Source organism: Antedon mediterranea, chromosome 9 (assembly GCF_964355755.1).
Source record: "Antedon mediterranea chromosome 9, ecAntMedi1.1, whole genome shotgun sequence".
NCBI classification, from domain to species: Eukaryota; Metazoa; Echinodermata; class Crinoidea; order Comatulida; family Antedonidae; genus Antedon; species Antedon mediterranea.
The window spans coordinates 3,124,304-3,144,315 of NC_092678.1; the positions used below are offsets into that span (position 1 = coordinate 3,124,304).

General features: G+C 30.6%; 1 protein-coding gene across 4 annotated transcripts in view; it reads left to right on the top strand.

Annotated features, from left to right (window-relative positions):
• Positions 1 to 20,012, top strand: part of LOC140058695 (uncharacterized) — a 90,678-nt gene that overhangs the window by 1,778 nt on the left and 68,888 nt on the right. For 2 of the 4 annotated variants that reach the window (XM_072104404.1, XM_072104395.1), the window contains exon 2: positions 15,167 to 15,220. The exons of 1 other annotated variant lie outside the window; for it this stretch is intronic. In XM_072104404.1, coding sequence (XP_071960505.1) covers positions 15,167 to 15,220 — 54 coding nt within the window. Of the gene's footprint in view, positions 1 to 5,040; positions 5,560 to 15,166; positions 15,221 to 20,012 lie in introns of those variants that run through there. One more of the 4 variants, XM_072104401.1, reaches the window with a different exon arrangement.

Here is a 20,012-nt window from a genome sequence, read left to right on the forward strand (position 1 = left end):
TTATAAACGCACATTTTTAAAATATTATTTTTTAATATTTTATAAAATAATAATGTATTGTAGCCATGATCATACAGTACTGACAATAACAAATAAATCCAAGTGGCAATTAAGCATAGCATAACATCTTTTGTTGTAAGTCCTTGATATCAATATTTTTTGTTAAATAATGTTATTAATCAATTTTATAGGAAAGCAAGGTTTTGAATAAAAACGAAACAAGATTATATTAATTATGAAATGATATCAAGTAACAATACTACCAGAATGTCATCAATTAATTTGATGGAATATTCACAATAGATTTAGTCATTGCGGCATTATTTCACAATATTTTTACTAATCACAAATAACAACCCACGATCGACATTAAATAAATCATCACAGCACGTGCATAGTCACTAGTGTTGTTTTGTTAATAATATTGTAATGAAAGTTTTGATTATTGTTTTTAGCACATATAAATAAATTGATTTTGTATGAGTGGAATATTAAGTTTGTTATAAAAATGGGATTAATCAAGTCTTATTTTATATTCTGTATAAAAAATGTTGCAGTATATTTGAAGATTGCCAAAATATGGTAGTGATATGACCAAATATGGTAGTGATATAACCAAATCTGGTAGTGATATGACCAAATATGGTAGTGATATGACCAAATATGGTAGTGATATGACCAAATATGGTAGTGATATGACCAAATATGGTAGTGATATGACCAAATATGGTAGTGATATAACCAAATCTGGTAGTGATATGACCAAATACGGTGGTGATATGACCAAATATGATAGTGATATGACCAAATATGGTAGTGATATGACATCATCATGTCCATATAAGGGCACATCATATCACTACTTCTACTGTAATCAATCAAGTGAAACAAATCATGTTTTTACTATGCTGCCCTCATGGTTGTCTACTTCCATCATAATGTTGTTGACTGCTTTACTGTACGTTTGGCGTATTATATGATCACCTACTGTAATACAAGCAGTGTGTGTAACCTAGAGTACCACGAATGGTAAACAGGACCCAATGGTCAAAAAATATATTAATCTTGGGAGAAAAAAATGTTTATCCCTTTCAAATTGAAAGTGTTCTTCAATGTTAAATGAGTTGCTCTTTGGTTTCAATAAGAAGCAAAACTTAGTGATAATGATGATTATGTCTAGTTTTGATAAGGAAATGTGTGAAAGTGTATGTAAAAATTTTCCATTGAAGATTAGGTTATAGATAAAGTAAATTGTTAGTATTTGCTTTAATATTCCAATAATATACAGTAGTAAAAGATTAGTGTGCCAACCACATAAATAGAATATTATTGTACAATGATTGTTGACTTACTAACTAGTCTTTAATAACAGGATTTGGATCAAAAACGTTTATTTTATCAATAATGCCCTCTGACTCAACTGTACTAAATTATTGTATTGCAAGGTTGTGTGCGATGATACGCGACGATTGACACTCTTTTTATTGATGTCCGCGCCATCCATCCTTGTCACCGTCTTTCACTTATTGTTCCTTTTATCCGATTTTTATCTTTCTATTATTTAATATTATTCTATCCTTTTGTTGAATTTAAAAGAACCGTTTCCTTGCTTACTTTCGGAATTTTACTATTTTTATTGTTTACTACAATAATATCATTTTTAGACCAAATAACCCTTTAAGTTAGTGGTTGATTGTTGACAAAAATGTTACCCAAAATGCAATGCGATCAGGCGGTCAATCGCTCAAAATACTACTGTATGCTAATCACATTTCATTTTTTTGCATCGCAGCTAAAAGTTGCACAGCGACATTTCCACGTTGCCATTTAACTACTGATTAAAAATTTGCTGGAGAAATTTTATTTTAATATTCAAATGGTTATTTTTGATTGTTTTTTTGCAGCAGAAACAGGACCAATGTTTTCAGTGTCATGTTTATTTTTTAATTGATTGGACTTCTTTTCAATTGTAAAATAATTCTTAGATTGATTGATTGTTATTCAGTCTCCTCACCTGAGTTTGTTTATGTTAAGTTGCTCACATTCCTATAAAAGTGTGCCAGAATCTATTGAGAAGCAATCAAAATTCTGGAATAAGTTATGGCTCTTCACCAGTCATTTGTCACTGTAGCTTCAGCACTAATTACGCCAAACTCCAAGAATGTAAATAGTGATTTGCACACTAATCATTTTGTCGGACAATGAGTAGTATTCGTTTTCCCGTAGCGTTCATAACTGAGCCCTCTATGCTTGCGGTTTGTTTAGATGAAGTTAATGTTAGATACTGTATAAAATTGTAATGAAATCTCTGTAAATTTCAATAACAAACAGAGCTATTTTGTGATGCAGATCTATTCTGTAGGAGTTAGTCCTGGAGGTCCCAACAATACCCTGTAAATACTATTGGCCTAGCTTTCAAAAGATATAACCCACAAATCTTTTGCTTGGCATAATCTGGGCACATGATATTCCACAGACTAGACTACTGTTGGATCAGGTGAGGTATACATGGCGTATTCCTCATAGCACTGGATCGGAGTCTCAACAATACCTTGTAATAGCTTTCAAAAGATATAACGTTAAATCTTTTGCCTGACATAATTGGATCATGGTATTCCGCAGACTAGACTATTTTAGGATCAAGTGAGGTAGTCTGTTTAGGCCTATGCATGGTGTATCTCTTCACAAATCCCTTACTAATCAAAACATGAGCACTATGTCATGAACAAGGTCAATGACAAGGTCATATACAAGTTGTATAAACTATGTAAATCCCTCTAACTATCATAACAGAGATCTTCTATTGTATGTGTTCACACAGCTGGAAGGTAGAAAACAAGAAAACACTAAGGTGTCAACTTCATTCATTTATTCATTACCAATACAAAGTTTAAAGTTTAGACTGTTTAATTGTTTTATTTTACACCATCTTCGGGCTGTGAGCAAATAGTTCAATAGTGTGAATAAATTACCTTCATTTGCAGAAGGTACCTGTACAAATGTGAATAACCAGATGAAGGTGTACGGTTGTTGAAATCACCAAGAACACCATTTAACCAGTCTACTATCCGTTTTAGCTGCAATGCAAATAACAGATCATAATGTACTGTCGTAGCCAGAGTGCATCGCATTTGGGTTATATAAATTTATAGTTGACAACCACTCAGTGATATACACGGTTTACAAATAAAATTAGTAACCCACATAATATTTAATTTTTATAATAAATATTTTACAATTAAAAGAGGACCTTACAAGTTTGGCTTTTTCGCCTTACTCTTATCAGGGTGCAGATAACTTCTGAATTTGTTTAGCCTATTTATATTGGAACAATATGGTATATCAAGTGGAAACAAATGATAAACTGTAATAATAGAATTTGACCTAAACCAAATATTTGACCCAAAATCAAGTATTTGACCTAAATCTAGTAAAGATTAATTCTAGATTTGCAGTCACCTTCTATTCTAGTCTACTGTTGGTAAAATAACAGTAAAACAGAAAGTTCCATCAAGTGCCATCACAGAAATAGGTTTCTTAAAAATTGGATAATTATTCTATAAATATGAAGCGTTTAACCAGGTCATTTTCAAGGTACTGTAGTTTATATTATGTAATGTATATTCTGAAAACTTGTTTACACCACCCATCGAGTGTGGCTAAGCCACCACCAGCTGCAAGGGTTATAACAGAAGTGGATCACTGTACTTAGTGGTACCACTGTAAATCTAGTATTTACTTCTATAAAATGACCATCTGATAAAAGTATTTTACTTTAAACATTCAGTTGATGTGTCAAATCTGCCACTAAGAATCACATTCCCCATTGTCAAATAGAAAAGTCTTTGCTCCTCTACAACAAGAAAGTTGAAAATACAGTTTATATTTGTAAATGTTTACTCTTATTAAAATTACAAAATTCACAGAAGTAAAATCAAATTTATGTATACTCATGACGTAGTGTTAACATTTTCTCTGTTAGGACTTGAATGTCATTTTAAATGTATGTTTCTGTTACATTCCTTGATAAAAGTTTAATTGCCCAACAATCACTTTGTCATTAGAAATGACACTAATCGCCATACAAATGCATTATTTTGCACATATTCTGAGAGTAATGTTTGTTAAAATGTTCCAAATACCACCGTTTTGCTTCACTGGCTACCATATGGACATTATTTATAATCGCAAGAATTAAACATTCGTTTTTGCTGCAGGTAAGTTTGTTAATTGGACCCTAGCGAGATTTTGGTGAGTGTGTTTAGATTTTTGTGAAATCCTGCTAAGATTCCAGCTTCTTGATCATGAAGTTTAATTAGTTCAAATCCAACTTTGTCAACTTTGTCTTGTTGCTGATATTTATGTCTTTTTGCATTGCATCAATTGTACAGTATGATTAGTGTAGTGCCCTTCATTTGATGCACCACATAACAGTAAAAAGACCTACAATTTGTATTTTAACCAAAAACTCTATAACATATTAAAATTATTTATATGCAGTGTGCATCTCATATTGTACGTGACCAGATAAATATTTTAGAAGATTGATTTTTATTTGAATTCCTTTTTGGAAAATCCTAATTTTTTTTCATGAAAACATTTTCCTAACATCCTCTACATTTGACATTTAAGTCATAAAATTTAATTATTCTAAATGAAATTCCTCAATTTTGTTGAATCTGATTAATTGTCATGGCCTTTGAATTTGACTGGCAACATGTTACACAACCTCCTACTGTTTTTATATCAATTCCTTGCTCCTGCATTCACTTTTTCTTTCATATTCCAAAGTCTAATATCGGAATTATCATACGTTTTCACATATTCATGGATTATACATTATTAAATTGAATTTCATTGCGTTTCACCTTGTGGTTATATGTACAGTGCAGTTCAAAGTCATCTTTTTTCAATGCTTTTTTATATTGTCTTTTATATACCCGTGTTGGTATTGTGCAGGCAGTATCCAGACAATTGAATTAATAGGACTACTGGTGCATGATTTATTTATTTATGAGTCTTTTTTAATAGTTCAATGCAAATAACTTCTTGATACTTCAACAAAAGTTTGTAGGCAACTTCCTTGTTTAAAGGATTTACATTGCACTCTGTATTTGCTTATGGTGAGATAGGAGATGTTTAAAGTTCAGGCCTATTAATTTGTGTTGACAATTTTGCTACATAAAGTGACCAACAAATGTTGCAATTTGGAGACGTATCTGAGGAGGCGTTTGGACGGCGTTGATGGATACTTTTGGAAAACAAGGAATATAAAGCCAAGTGAATGTCACAGTGTCAACTTAATGCTTAGTTAAGAACCATTAAAGGATTTCCCGCAATTATCGATAACTACAAACCAAGCAGTTGTTATATAACATTGAGACCAGTATTTTTTGCAAGAAATGACCTGTTAGTGTTACAAACGTAGTTTATGTTAGAAAGACATTGTATTTGAAGACTGCTAAAGACTGTCATATTTCAACAATAAATACTTGGAACCAATCATTGAACGATGCCTCTATTTAACAAGAAGCAGACCTACAATGTACAACAAATTCAGTAAGGTTATGATTTCATTTGACGACCTCGATACAGTATTTCCAAATAATATTTATAATCAAAGGTTTATATACAGACATTACAGTAAATACTGGTAAATGAAATAAAAACATGGTTTTGTCATTATACTGTAAATTTAACCAGCTGTTTTATTTACATTTCATTAATCATTCCTTAGAGGTCATTAGAAAATTATTTTTATTTAAGTTATGAAACAAATTTATATCTGACACTTTTGGTCTATTTTTATATTTTTCATGCTTAAAATAGTTTTTAAAAGTTAGAAACTTTCCCATAATATCAACCAATACCTCTCCCATGACCAAACTTAACTACCCCTTTTAGGGTTTGCAATAACTGTTGACACAACCACAGATGACATAGATTTCTAGGGATATACAGTAATTTTTGCATTTTTAAATGTCAACCTACATTTATATTATTTATAAATAATAAAATGCCTTAAAAATAGTGGGATCTAGTTTATACTGGACTACATTACAATATACAGTTAATTTTACAATTTTTATCTAAAATATTAGGCAAATTAGAATGTTATCACCTCAGAGTTCATCTGTACTTTGTTACACCCTTTATTCTCTGAACAAAGAAGGTTTATTATCAAAGATTTTAAAATATTATAACAAAAGAAACAATAGCTCTTAATACTAAATAGATAAATGGGTATTATTGTGAATGAGACAGAACTCTCGGGTTTATCACTGCACACCATAAAAAGTATCCAAATACGTTCTGTTCTTTCTGGTAAAATTCCCTATTATATTTCAACATACATTCATTCTAAATGACAAGTTATCTGCTTGTCATTCAAAATGGGAAATGTACAGTGAAACTGTTCTTAATTCAACATTGTACTATTAGCATACTGCAACAAATCTCTGCTAACACCTTTTGACGTATTAGGCGTGACAGGTCAGAAGTAAGAGATGAATAAACCTGTCTACTCAATTTCAGAGAATTAATGTCAAATCATTGTGAACTTTTCAAGGGCCTTTACCTGTCACTGAATTGTACCATTTAGTTGCTATTCTGAACCATGTTTAAGCCCATTCTATTGTTCCAGTCCGATGTATAAGCCCATTATAAGAAGTAAGAATACTTTCAACTGTAATTATTGGTCTGACATTAAAGGTTGTTTCACACATGGACACAACTAACCAAAGGATGTACACAGTCATTATCATCCGAACTGTCACTTGTGTTGCATTCTAGTTGAAACCAAGCTTTAAGCCTTGTCTACACTATCAAACTTTATGTGACAAAAAAATGTGATGTGCCCATATATGGACATGATGATGTCATATCACTTCCATGTTTGGGCATATCACAACCATAATTGGGCACATCAAACTTTTTTGTCACATAAAGTTTGATAGTGTAGACAGAGCTTTAGTCTAACATTTTTAAGTACAGTATTGAAATGTTTTACTATTAACTACATAAAGTACGTTATTATAACAACCAATAAAGTTGCCACTGTACTGAAGTAAAATAAATAAACTCGATATAAACAAATGTATTGTTTACACTCCAGCCTAGTTGGTTCACTTTATGTCGATATTATTGTTTATGTTTATGGATGGACAGATCACTCTTGTTCGTTTAGCGTCGTTGTCATTACTGCTAGAGAATGAAGTAACTAATTAAGAATGGAATGACAGATAAGGCAGTTACTACACCACTAATTGGTTGTCGTACATTACACTGGGGGCACAAGAGCTGTGCATATAATTAAAGCGAGTCTGTGCTGTTGTTGGTATGCAGTACTGAGTACTTAATAAGAAAGCGACTATTTAATATTGTAATTAATTTTCTTTTCTAGGAATTTCTTCTGATATAAAAGTGGATATAAAATACAGAATTTCTATATTATTATTTGGTCCAACGGTCATTTCATTTCTATTTTTAACCAACAATATGGTACAGTTGTCAGTGGCTAATGTGCACTGGAGGAACATGAAAAGGTCCATCAATAATTATTAAGGACAACAAATGATGGAAAATAAAAATGATATATATATTTTTGTTGTTGAGTGGATTGATCATTTCAAGAATAAAGACAGAAAAAAGTTGATGGATATGTCATGGGTGGATTGATAATTAAAAGAAACGTTATTTCTATACAGTTGCTTGATCGGTCAATGGGTCATTCCTAAATGTTCAACCGCAGCAGTTCATGAATGAATGATTGTGCTACTTCCAAACTCACCTGTGTTTTAGGTGAAACTATAAACAGCTGGAGTAACACATGATCATATCTATAAAAAGTGTGAATTTCTACAGTTTTTTAATCGAATGGTTAGTGTGGTCATTCAATGAACTATTTTATATTAAGGTCAAAGTAACGATCAGTACCAAGCAGTAGCGGATCTAGGATTTTTAAATAGGGAGGAACCAGGGCCTAAAAATGATGAAATGAAATGAAATGAAGGGCTCAACTTAACTTAATGTCCTATCTTTTTCATTACAATTTTGCGAAATTTAGGGGAAGCCGAATTTAGTAACAATACTTCTTTTCATTTTTATCTAGATGTTTGTACAAAACAAGAAACAGGTAGTTTTAGAATTAGTTACAAATATTATGCAATCATCGAACGGTTTATATTACGTGATTGTATGAATAAATGCATTTGAAAACATGTGATCATTTTATTAAATTACTAGTCGGTAACTATGTCACTTTATAAACGTAACTAGGTGAGGATAAAGGCCTGGTTTTAGTAATGCAAGTCTCCGATCCCTGTTTATTTTTTAGGAATAGAGTTACTTTAGGCTTTTTTGTATTCAGTATTGTCAAGGATGAATTGAGATTAGTGTTTAGTCTACTGTATCTTAGCTTACTTGGATAAAACCAGATAATATTAGTAGCCCTTTTTCGTCAAAGAGAGCGGTCAATGCAAAAAAGAAGATTGGGTTGTAATATACCCATATAAATCAATGTTGTAGTCTGTGAACGCTTCCATTATATTGTATTGTCAAGGATGAATTGAGGTCAGTATTTAGTTTATCTTGGCTTACTGTACCTGGATAAAACCAGACAATAGTAGTAGCCCTTCTTCGTCAAAGAGAGCAGTCAATGCAAAAAAGAAGATTGGTTTGTATACCCATACAAATTAATGGTATAGCCTGTGAACCCCCGCTTCAAGTTGGAGCATCCTAGGATTTTTTCATGTCTTTTATTACTCATCACGTTCTCATTACGCATTGTACATATTCATCAATTTGGCGCTCATTCCTGACAATATGACACAACTTTTGTTGAGACTGTTTCTGAATAAATCAGGTTTGTCTGAGTCACCACACTTAAAGTTACCTGTCACAAATGACGGAATATGCTATTAGATGTGTGACTGCTCCCCCGGGGTTCTCTGCGGGAATGCACGTGTGCTAAGATTCTGACGCATTTTAACATGCATGTCCACTCGTAAAACTCATCAAAATGTTATCAATATTTGTAAACTTACGAATGAAAACAATTTCTCGTTGAAATGTTAAGATGCGACTCATTTGCTAAGGCCGTGCCTCCACACTACGACTCGGGGTTTTTTTCATAATGAGTCACAGATATTTTTCTGGAAATTTTCACATTCTTTTAGTTTTTGATGTGAATTTTATTCATAGATTTCTTTACTTCATAATTTTCATCTTCTAAATTTATGGACATTTTTAAATTTCTAAAAACATCTTAAAATGTGTCTTTCATCATTTAAATTATTATTACTACTCAAATGTGAAGAATATATATTAATTATAGTATTCTGTTTTATAAACATTTATTTTAAATTGAACTGAACTTGAGTTAGCTAGAATTTGTATTATTCTTTTGTTCACTTCAATGGCATTTTAGATGCTTTGTAATTCAAGTCTAAATTTCCTCATTTTCTCCATCTGTAATTGTTATGTAAATGAGTTTCCTTTTTCAGACTCTCTCGTAATTCTTGTAGCAAATTATTGATCTGGCGGTATAACACACCAGCTGTTTGTTTTCGTTTCCCGACAAAAAATATCCCTAAAAGCAATTTGGAACGACTTAGCCTTTTAAAATTAAAATCTTTTTCACTAATTGAAAAATATGAATTCATATGATTAAAGGAGCTCATAAGTAATTAGGAATTAGTCATACGTGGGGAAATTATTCCATGTGGATTTTCCTATCTCAAAGACATCAATACATTGGTCACGCTTGAGCGAATGTGGAGCTAATGAATGAAGATTGGTCGTATAGTCAAGTCAGATTTCGGCTAATATCCAACATTCTGGACTCTATACTGTATAAATCAACAACTACTGTATACGTACATATAAAGGCAGTGCAGGATCATTTTGTCGATAGTACAAATCACCTGCGAAGGATTTGTACATATAGCCTTAGGATTTGGTTACAGATACATTCTGTGTGCATTGATAGTAGGAGTCACATCTATTTCATCTCACTGTTAAATCTAACAACTCGTTTTCCGTAAGAAAAGATTTCTGCTCCGTAAGGAAGATACTTGTGGAACTGATATTATCTGTATGTTTTGGCAATACGTCAGTTTTTGTTCCAACGTTTTATTTGGCATATCTTTCTTGGACTTGGCTCTGTAAGGAAAATATTCTTTGTAGGAATATGCTGTAGTTAGGAACTAATTTCAAAATGGAGAGAACTAAATCTCCAGCTACTAAAAAAAGGTAAGATAATTAGAATCACATAAAGATAGACTCATGAATATAAGTTTGTTATTTAAAATTTGTATATATCCATATTTTGAGGTTTATTATTATTTATGTATATTGATCGAATTTTATACCCTGGCATTTTATGTATTTTATACTCACTTGTAGTTTTTTTTGTCAAAGTTATGATTATTATATAATGTATAGCTACTGAATCTTTGATCCAATTCAAAAGTTGGTCATTATATCAAACAAAGAGATTGATATCTAATCAATGAAGACATTATGAAAACAACTGACAAATTTTTGTTGTTATTTTCACACATTGTCGTGATTGAGTCTAGTTCAAGGCTAATCCATGCGTAATCCCCACGTTAACATGTCCACGATATTGTTGATTCAGGTCATGTTTTACTCGGTAAACGAACAGATGCAATCGCTTGCCTTATTAGTGCAATAATGGCTGGCTCGTCATTATTGCTTAGCAACAAAACCCTTAACAACAGTTAACTTTTTTCTCTATAATGCCATGATAGGTTTTTAGTTTAATTGCAGTATACTAATAAAAATTGAATGCTTTGATCCTTATTGAACTTTAAAGTTGATCCGTCGATGGTAAATTGACGTATTTATAAAGATTGAAGAAGCTCGTAGTAACTATATTTTCATGCATATTGCACTTATTTTGTACCAACATCAATTTTCCCCTCAAATCCGGACATCTTGACATTTGTTTTAATCTTTATTTTATACAGTTACACCTCCAACAGCGAGAAACTTGACCATTATAGAATAGTATACAAATAATGAATGTTTATGAGTGCAATGGTACAAATAATGGCACGAGGTGAATGATGAAAGGTTATATCAACGAGGCAAAGCCGAGTTGATATAACCTTTCATCATTCACCAAGTGCCATTATTTGTACCATTACACGAATACAAAACATTCATTATTTGTTTTATATAACATCTAGACGTTTTTTTTTCGTACACAAAAATTTTTCAAAAAGTACTATTTAACGATCGTTGAATAGTGCGTACTATTGCACGCCATGTGACCCACATTCGTCCAATCAAATGACAGGAATTTATATAGGTGTTATATAACAAACTATAATCGATCATGCTTGAAAAATAAGTTTCATTCATTGGGAGTGCAGTCCACCCTTACACTAGGGTTGAATTGAACCCTGGACCTTGGGATGGGAAGACATTTTAACCACAAAGCTACAGTTTCACTGCTGAAGCAGTGTCTGAAATATTATTTCAGATACTACTACAAATAATTCTTTTATTAATTTATTAATCTAGTTTTCATTTATTATACCCAAATCATGCTACCATAAAGGAAAAATAGGCCAGGTTGAGGGGCATTTAAATTAATTATTCAAAACCACCTACGGTTCTCGTTCGTTAAATTGATTTTAGAATTACTTCACAATCCAACACTTGCTAGTTTCATATTTTATGAAAATATTTATGGCTCTGTGATTTCTGAAATTGGTATTTAACATTATTTTAGCATACTGTTGCTATAAAAACTAATGTGTTCTATAATTGACAACTTCATGTTTTGTATTGGTGACATACTTTTGAATAAAACAAATTAACAAAAACTCTTTTGGTAATATTTGATTGTGAAATTAAATTTTAACATTATTTTCAGTAATTGCATCAGAGGACATAATTTTGTTGGGTCTGAAGATGTCCCCTATGGTTCTCCTGTGTATGTCTATTTCTAACAATGTACATTATGGAAGGCAATCACCGCCAAAAATACAATTAAAAACATACAATATATTCGTGATTGCCTTCCATAGTACATGGTTTGCTTTGTATTCTTATACAAAATAATATCTGAACCTATTTTATTCTCAACTTTGTACTTCGTTTATTCCATTTTAACCCAAGCATTCTTGTATATTTTTTATAAAAAGTAAGATATTATTACATTTATTTTTACCCTGTCAGTATTCAAAACACAGTTGTTACATTGGATGATTTATGTCCAAAGTGTGTCCTGCTCAACACAAGACATTCCTGTTGTATCTGCTCACTGATATACAATCCTTATGGTATTTCTGTATGACTTCTATTAACTCTGGTTTTTTTTTTCAAATCAAACCAAAAGTTATTCAATACTGCAGTTGGTCAGCCATTGATGCATTATACTTGAAATGAGTTTATAGAGGATAAACAGAAAGAGAGAACATTGATTATACACGATGGAATGAACAAGTCGGAAAAAACGAAGGAATAAGATAGAAAATACTTACTATGATGAACAGAAAGGAAATGCAGTAGAGAAGATTAGAGTAGAGTAGAGTATTGGGTAGAGATGTGATCTGACTGAAGATAGGCCTACTGACATGAATGTAAGGAAAGAAGGAAGAAGATATACAGAAATAATGAATATATAAGGATTGAAAGATACATAGCATACAAAGATTAAAGGAAAGAAACATTAAGATCAACTATAAATGGAAAGGAAATATAAAGTATGCAGAGATGTAATATTGGAAAAAAAACGTAAAGAGAAAAATAGAAAGAACAGTATATGATAAACAGGAAAGGGTAAATATGACTATACCGAGTAAACAATGATACTGTGTACAACGATAGGAGATAGAAAGAAGCTACAGTATTTCCATCTTGTGGATGTAATATTTTTGGATTTCATTACTATCCATTGTCTCTTGGATGTTTAATGAATATTCTCTTTTATTATCATTCATCAATATTCTCCTTGCAATATCTTTTAGCATTGATTACTAAATTTGTTAATAACTATATTCATTTCCTGGTAATTCTTTTTAATCAACTTTCAGACATTTCATTCTTTCAGTAAGTATAATGCAATGTTTATTATTTCTTCAATTGTGCTGAACTTTCGATGTCTAGACAATAAACAAATTGATATTATTTTTACCTCAACTGTTTTTACTAACAAGAAAAAAAAAGTCCTCTTTCTAGGTAAATCACCATTTATGGGTAAGTAGGTTTCTGATCTAATTTTGGTTGGTTCATAGAGCATTGCAGACTAAATGTTTCTATATTTCCAAAAAGGGTGATTTATGAATTTGGTTGGTTTTAGACTACTTCTTTTTTTGATTGCCAGTAGCGTACCTATAATTTGAGTATAAACTTGTTGTGACAACAATTCACTGAAAATATAAGCTGTTGAGACTCTATTTTCCTTCTGAGCGCAAAGACTTTATAGTTACCGTACCATAATGTAAACTGTTTTATTATGGTGAACCCTTTCTTTATTACTGCTAGCAATTATGTTATTGAGGAGGTTGAAAATGTCAAAGGTCGAGATACATTTCTAGGAGCTACTTATGTGACCTGACACTCAACTTATGAAACATTCTGAAGGATTGCATAATTAACAGTTGCCATGTTTACATTTTTGGATAGCAGATCTTACGGGTTACCATGGAAACCAGATGATAGACAGCAAGATCTTAATACCCTTCAAATTGTATTCCATGTTACTTTTATTATTTAAAGAAATATTGGAAAATATGAAAACAATTATTTTTTGTTGAAATTTATTCAAGAAATATTGTGAATAAGTAAACAGTAAAATAAAAATGGACTGGTTTACAATTGAAAATATATGTGCTGAAGAAAATAGAAAATAGAATGCTTGTTGTTCAATTTTCCAAATTTGAAATTGAAGGAAAAACAAATTATTTCTATGTTTAAGAAATTACTTTTTCATATAATTTGCCATACTACAAGATCAAGATTATGTTCTTCTGAATGTTTCAGTTTTAAATTATCTTAAATTTTTATCTGACAATAGCGAAAGAACCATGGATTTAAAATCCATTGAAAGATTACTTTTTCTTTATTGGATTTTCTAAAATTAAAATATAATCCTACAGATGAAATTACCATTATGTTAGAGTTGAACCAATTTCAGAACATGAATATAAAGTAATAGTTCATTCAGAAAATCCATTGAAATATGAAAATGGGAAGTTAAGCGCTTTTTTTTCTGGATATTTTGTTGTGGCGTTTTTAAAGTACTTTCTGTTTTAATCATGATTATTATTTTTTTATTATTTTATACACTAATTTCAACATAACTCTGTAAAATTTGAATCTGTAGTTTCAGTTAATATGCTTGTGTATTTACTCAGGCCAAGCCCCTTGTCAAATCAGTAATTAAATTCAAATGCCAGTGGAGGCTGATTTCAGTATACTCAAGTTGACTTCACTAAATTTATACAGAATTTGAATGCATCAGAAATTATCATGAAATGTTGCGAGAAAATTAATATGGACTGTAATTTTATGTACTGATCATACTACATCGTGTGATTGTTCCTTCGTGATTTCTTTCTGACTGAAGATTGTGAAATCCAACGTTTTAATAGAGAGAATATTTTAACGTAGCTTTCTAACACCGCGGTATTACATTGATTTTGATTGTGAATAATGTAAGTTGGATTTGCTATATTCATTATAGTTTAATAGCAGAGGGAATGGATTTATCAAGCAAGATGTGTTACCAACTCAATTGCAAAGAAGTTTTTCATTTTCTGATTGAGTAGAAATTGTGAATGCCAGTTCTACATGATATAGGTATTCAGTGGAAGAAACCTACAATTTATTCTTCAAAATTACTTGTTCATAGATGTATTGAAGAGGAGCTTTACTTTGTGTGTAAAGATTGAGGAGATTTTTTCAGCTTGGTCTTTTTTCTTTTCTCTTTCTTTCATACATTTCATCATTTACCTTCAAAGTTTTCAGGATTTCTCTCATCAAAGTATAATCAAAGAAAGTATTATCAAAAAGGAGAATCATCGACAATGTTCAAATCGTCAACAGCGTTTATTATATAAAATACACATTATCTAATATACACAGTATAGAAAATTTTAAACATTTAACCTTTGACCTTTTATTCCAATAGAGACGCCCTCTGTGATTACGACATGGCAAGCCGTACAACCTGGTATATTGATTTGTAAGTTTTTCTCATTTTCTGCAACCTGTGTGTTTTATCGTTTTGTGATGCATCCAATTTTCACATTTATATTTATTCACTTAGTCTTCTAATTTCTAATTCTTCTAAATCCTACCTTTCTTATTTTAAAACTTATACAATCTCTTTAGTATTATATATTTCATATCATTTGCACCTGTTGTGCTATTGTTCATAATAAAACAATATAGTCCTTCTGTAATCATTACACACTATCACTTTCATATTTTATAGTTTCCTGTTGAAGAAATAACAATTGTGAAATTTATATTAAAATCTAAAAGAACAAGATTGTTAATATTTTCCAATTTGTTCTATCTACAATAACTGTTTGCAGTTCTCATCACTATCACTATGATAATATCATAATTACAACATTTATCTATAATCATATTATTAGTAATGTGTTATTATAAACATAATTATGTGTATGTACAGTATTGTGTTGTGTGTGTTCAGAAGTTTCATTTCCTTCATGGATCAACCAAACATGGTTTTATTAGCGTAAAGAGAAGAATGGAAACAAAATTGATGGTAAATTCTTTTAGTCAACTATTATTTTAAAAAGGAGGACGTGGAGGATAGATGCATGTTCGAATAATGTATGATTATCAATTTTTATTTATTCAACATATCAAGCATATTGCATCATCTAGTGTCGCGTACAATGCTTTAATCTTTCTATTAGTCAGTCCGATAAAAATGTGATTATAAAAAAACTCCTTAGACATTAAAAGAAAATGTCATTCATGTAAATATGAATACGTTGAACATTAGTATGTGCAGTATTATATTGATTGTTGGTTATGAATTCAGAATATAACTAAGATTGAATATCATCTTTCGTAATCATAACTTTTCACTTTCAATTTAGTAATAACAGTTAAAGGTCATTATAATAGTAATAACATCCTAGAATACAAAAATAATATATTTTATATCTACAGTAAATGTATCACTATACCAACATTTTGAAAAAACAGGAGTTTGTCAGTTTCGGAGATTTACCAACCCCACCCCCACCACCACCACGTTAGGAGTGCAACGACAAGCGGGTATGCTAGAAAAATAGATAGTACGAATGGTGTAATAGACAATGTTATAAAGTGCTATGAGTCATTTAAGCTTTTTTGTAGTATTTTATTGCAGAAAACAACACATAAATATTAAAATTTGGAGTGGAGCTGTGGCTTGGTGGTTATGATGCTTGGCTACCAATCTAAGGGTCCTGGGTTCAAGTCCTGTCATATGTCAGGGTTTTTTTCTCATGACAATTTACAACTCCAAAGACTTAATAATAAGTCTTTGTTTATGTAGAGCATCTTGTGTATATGTTTGTCTTGTGAAATTATTAAATAGTTTATCCATCCTGTAATTGGCGGGTTACTCGCTGTTGGATGAGTATGAAATAAAAAAAAAATAAATAAAAAAAAAATTAATTAATTTTTCCTTGTAACCTAACAGAAATGAAAATGAGGAATACAATGTTATGCTGGGAAATAATAAAATGGGCGTCTTCTCTTGTTTACAAATGCTCTCTAAATGTTTTTACCACGAAAAGATCCTGTTGACGTACAAAACTATGGTATATCATCATAATATTGTTGGCTATATGTGTTGTTAACTGTACACACAGGCTACACAATGCAAACTGCCATTCAGGTTATTTAGGGCTGAACGTACTAAATACAATGGGTGCAATTTATTGTACTTAAATATTTTGTAAAATATTGAACACATTAATTTCCATGTTCCAACAAAGCAAGTGCTTGTCATCGGCAAATATGTGGTTAGGAAGTAAATATAGTGTTTTGTTTGTAGCCATATTGTGAAAGAAATACTAGTGGGGGAAGACTTCTGTAGGAGTGGTAATACTACAGTATAGAGACTTGTACAATAAAAAAAATCTTAAGAACACTTTCTATAAAGTTATGGATATAATTTCTGAAAAAGACAATTGTTCTCTGGCAGTTTTTGGTGATAAAATTCACAGGTAATTTATTATATTTATTATTATTATTATTGGAATAAAAGTATTCAAATTTATTTATATTAAATTTAACAATTTTTATACAATAAACTTCAACAGTAGTATATTTGAGGAGATGGTTTATCAATTAAAATTATAAACGTCAAGTTTTAGCGGACAATAAGATTGTTATGTTGCCCATGAATAATATAGTTGTCTATGATTGTCCACTGTAATTATCATTTCTATTCCAAGTTATATATAATGTAACTTAACTATGCATAATTTTACGTTAATTTAACTCGTATTGAATTACGAAATAGAATTTAAGATGTTTATGTTAGCTTTAGGCTAGCTTCAGTGTTTAAATCCTCCATAATGTCACTGACCCTTGATCAATATTCATTTAGCTTATAATATATTGATTTTAGTACAGTAGGTTTTCTGTAGCTTCTTGGATTCTTATGTTGCATACTAGATTTTTCCAAGTCTTCCATAGCAAACACTGAGCAAGTGCAGTATGTCAGAATCTTACAGAAGGAGGCCTACCTACTGTAATGTGTTTTTAACTTTATCGTTTTAGTTTCAATAATTTTAATCTAACAGTTTTATTCTTGGTATTTGTTTCATCTTTTGGTCTCAATATAAACTGATGTAAATTAGTAAAGTTGTTTGTGTGAAGATACTTTGCAAGACATTGTCAAAATCCCACATTAAAGTTTTCATCTATTCAACTGGCCCAAATAAACATTGGCAAGGCTGTTTGAATATTTTTTAAACTAGAAGAAGATTTGAACTTGTGTGCCCTATAGTAACATTGGTTCTGGGAAAAGAGGGTGGCACTATTGATTGTGAGACACTCTTGTGAAGGAAGAAATATCCCAGAGGAATATATATTCTCAACATTTTAGGGTCCGTTTTCGTAATGTAGCGAAACCAAATAAATTCATTCATCTGTCCCGTAATTCTTGTGCTTAAGACGATACATTATTGATTGTAACAAGTACTATATAAATAGTGAACTTTAATTAAATTATATGAATGGGTATAAGGTGTTAGCAAAGTTTCTAACTTAATATACACTGTTGGTTTTTAGCACTTCTCAAGAACAGGAGGAGGAGGCTATGTTCTTCGTTGGATGTTGTATAACTATAGAACCTTCTTGGAATCCATTTATAATCCTGGGTCAATTCTAAGGTCACTTCTGATTGGTTAGTAAAAGCGAAGAAGTTCATTTTCTTCTCCAGACATCTAAAGAAATAAATGAATATATGAGAATAATACTATTTTTATAGCATTATGTTTTCTTTTTTTCTTAAGCCGAATTTCCACTAGGCAAATTTGCTAAATCGAAAGCACATTTACACATTTATCATTCTTGCCTTTAATGTTTAAAACCTTTTTGACTACATTTTCTCAAATCCATTTCATTGCTTAAAGTATTTTCAAACTTGCATACAAGTTGGCAATATCCAAGAAATGGAAAATAAAGTATTAGTTGGAATGAGAAACATTTATCAATCTTTGTCTTGAATGTTTATTAGTAAAACCCCCAGGCTGGTAATCCGTACCATAACATTCATGCTCTTCTGATTAAATGTCATCATGGAATACTTCTGTCAATGTAAACATGGTATGAACTTGTAAATATTGTTAAATTACAAGATACTGCAGGTTGTCAACAGTTTTGAACAAGAGTGTTATTATATAAATTATTATAACACTTTTAATAATTTGAAATTTACAATTCAATAATGAAATATGACAGTTGTTATATTGTTTTTAGTAAAATTCTCTCTTTATTGGAATTCTGTCATTCTATTTCATCAATTAAAATTGTTTAAATGACATTTATTAATGTTGTAACAATGATGACAAAACAAACAAAAAAACAGTTACAATAGTAAAAAAGTATTATTTAATTTATTACATACAAAGAGTTTCTATTAATGTACATAAATTCCTTTTTATTTTTGATATTCCAAAAGAATATTACCTATAAATATTTCATATCTACAGAAGGGAAATCTAACAGAACATATTCAAAAGTATTTAATATCATAAACTTAGCGTTATTTATGAATATATGTTGGGTCAAATTAAACAAGAAAAGAAATTGTTAGTTTCACGTCCAGGAATTTCTTTGATTTACTATTGTGATACGATTTATTTTTTTCAATGGCTAATAGTAATAGTGAAAAAAAGTCATACAGCTCTAAAAGTTTGATTAAGGATGTGAAACTAACAATTTTCTTAAATGAAATGAAATGAAATTATATTTTTGACAAAGTAGAGTTTAATATCACACTGGTTCTATTGATTTATTATCTGAAGTTAATAAACATTCACGTTTTATAGTTCATAATAAAAACGTGATTTGAATTTTAGACCAAGACATAGTTTATTGATGTAAATACACAGTATGTAATAAACATTGTCTGTAAATCTTGAATTATTGGTTCAACATAAACCTATTCAGCTGACATAAATTGACCCTTGACATGCAGTCTCCATCTAATAGCATAGTTCATGTTTTACATGGCATGAATCACTCTAGTATTATGAATTATGAATTCATACATAATTTTCTTCTAAGCAATAAATTGTATAAGATCTAGGCATAAGCTCAAGGTGGACTGACCTAAGGCTGGGATGTACAGTATTAGTTAATAACATTTTTTGGTACCTGCCTAAAAAATGCCTTGCTTTAAAATGAAGAAAAAGTATTTTCATTTGAAATACAAAGTAAAATTAGAGGATTAAATTTCATATATGTATTATTAGAAAATATTATTGAAAAGGAAA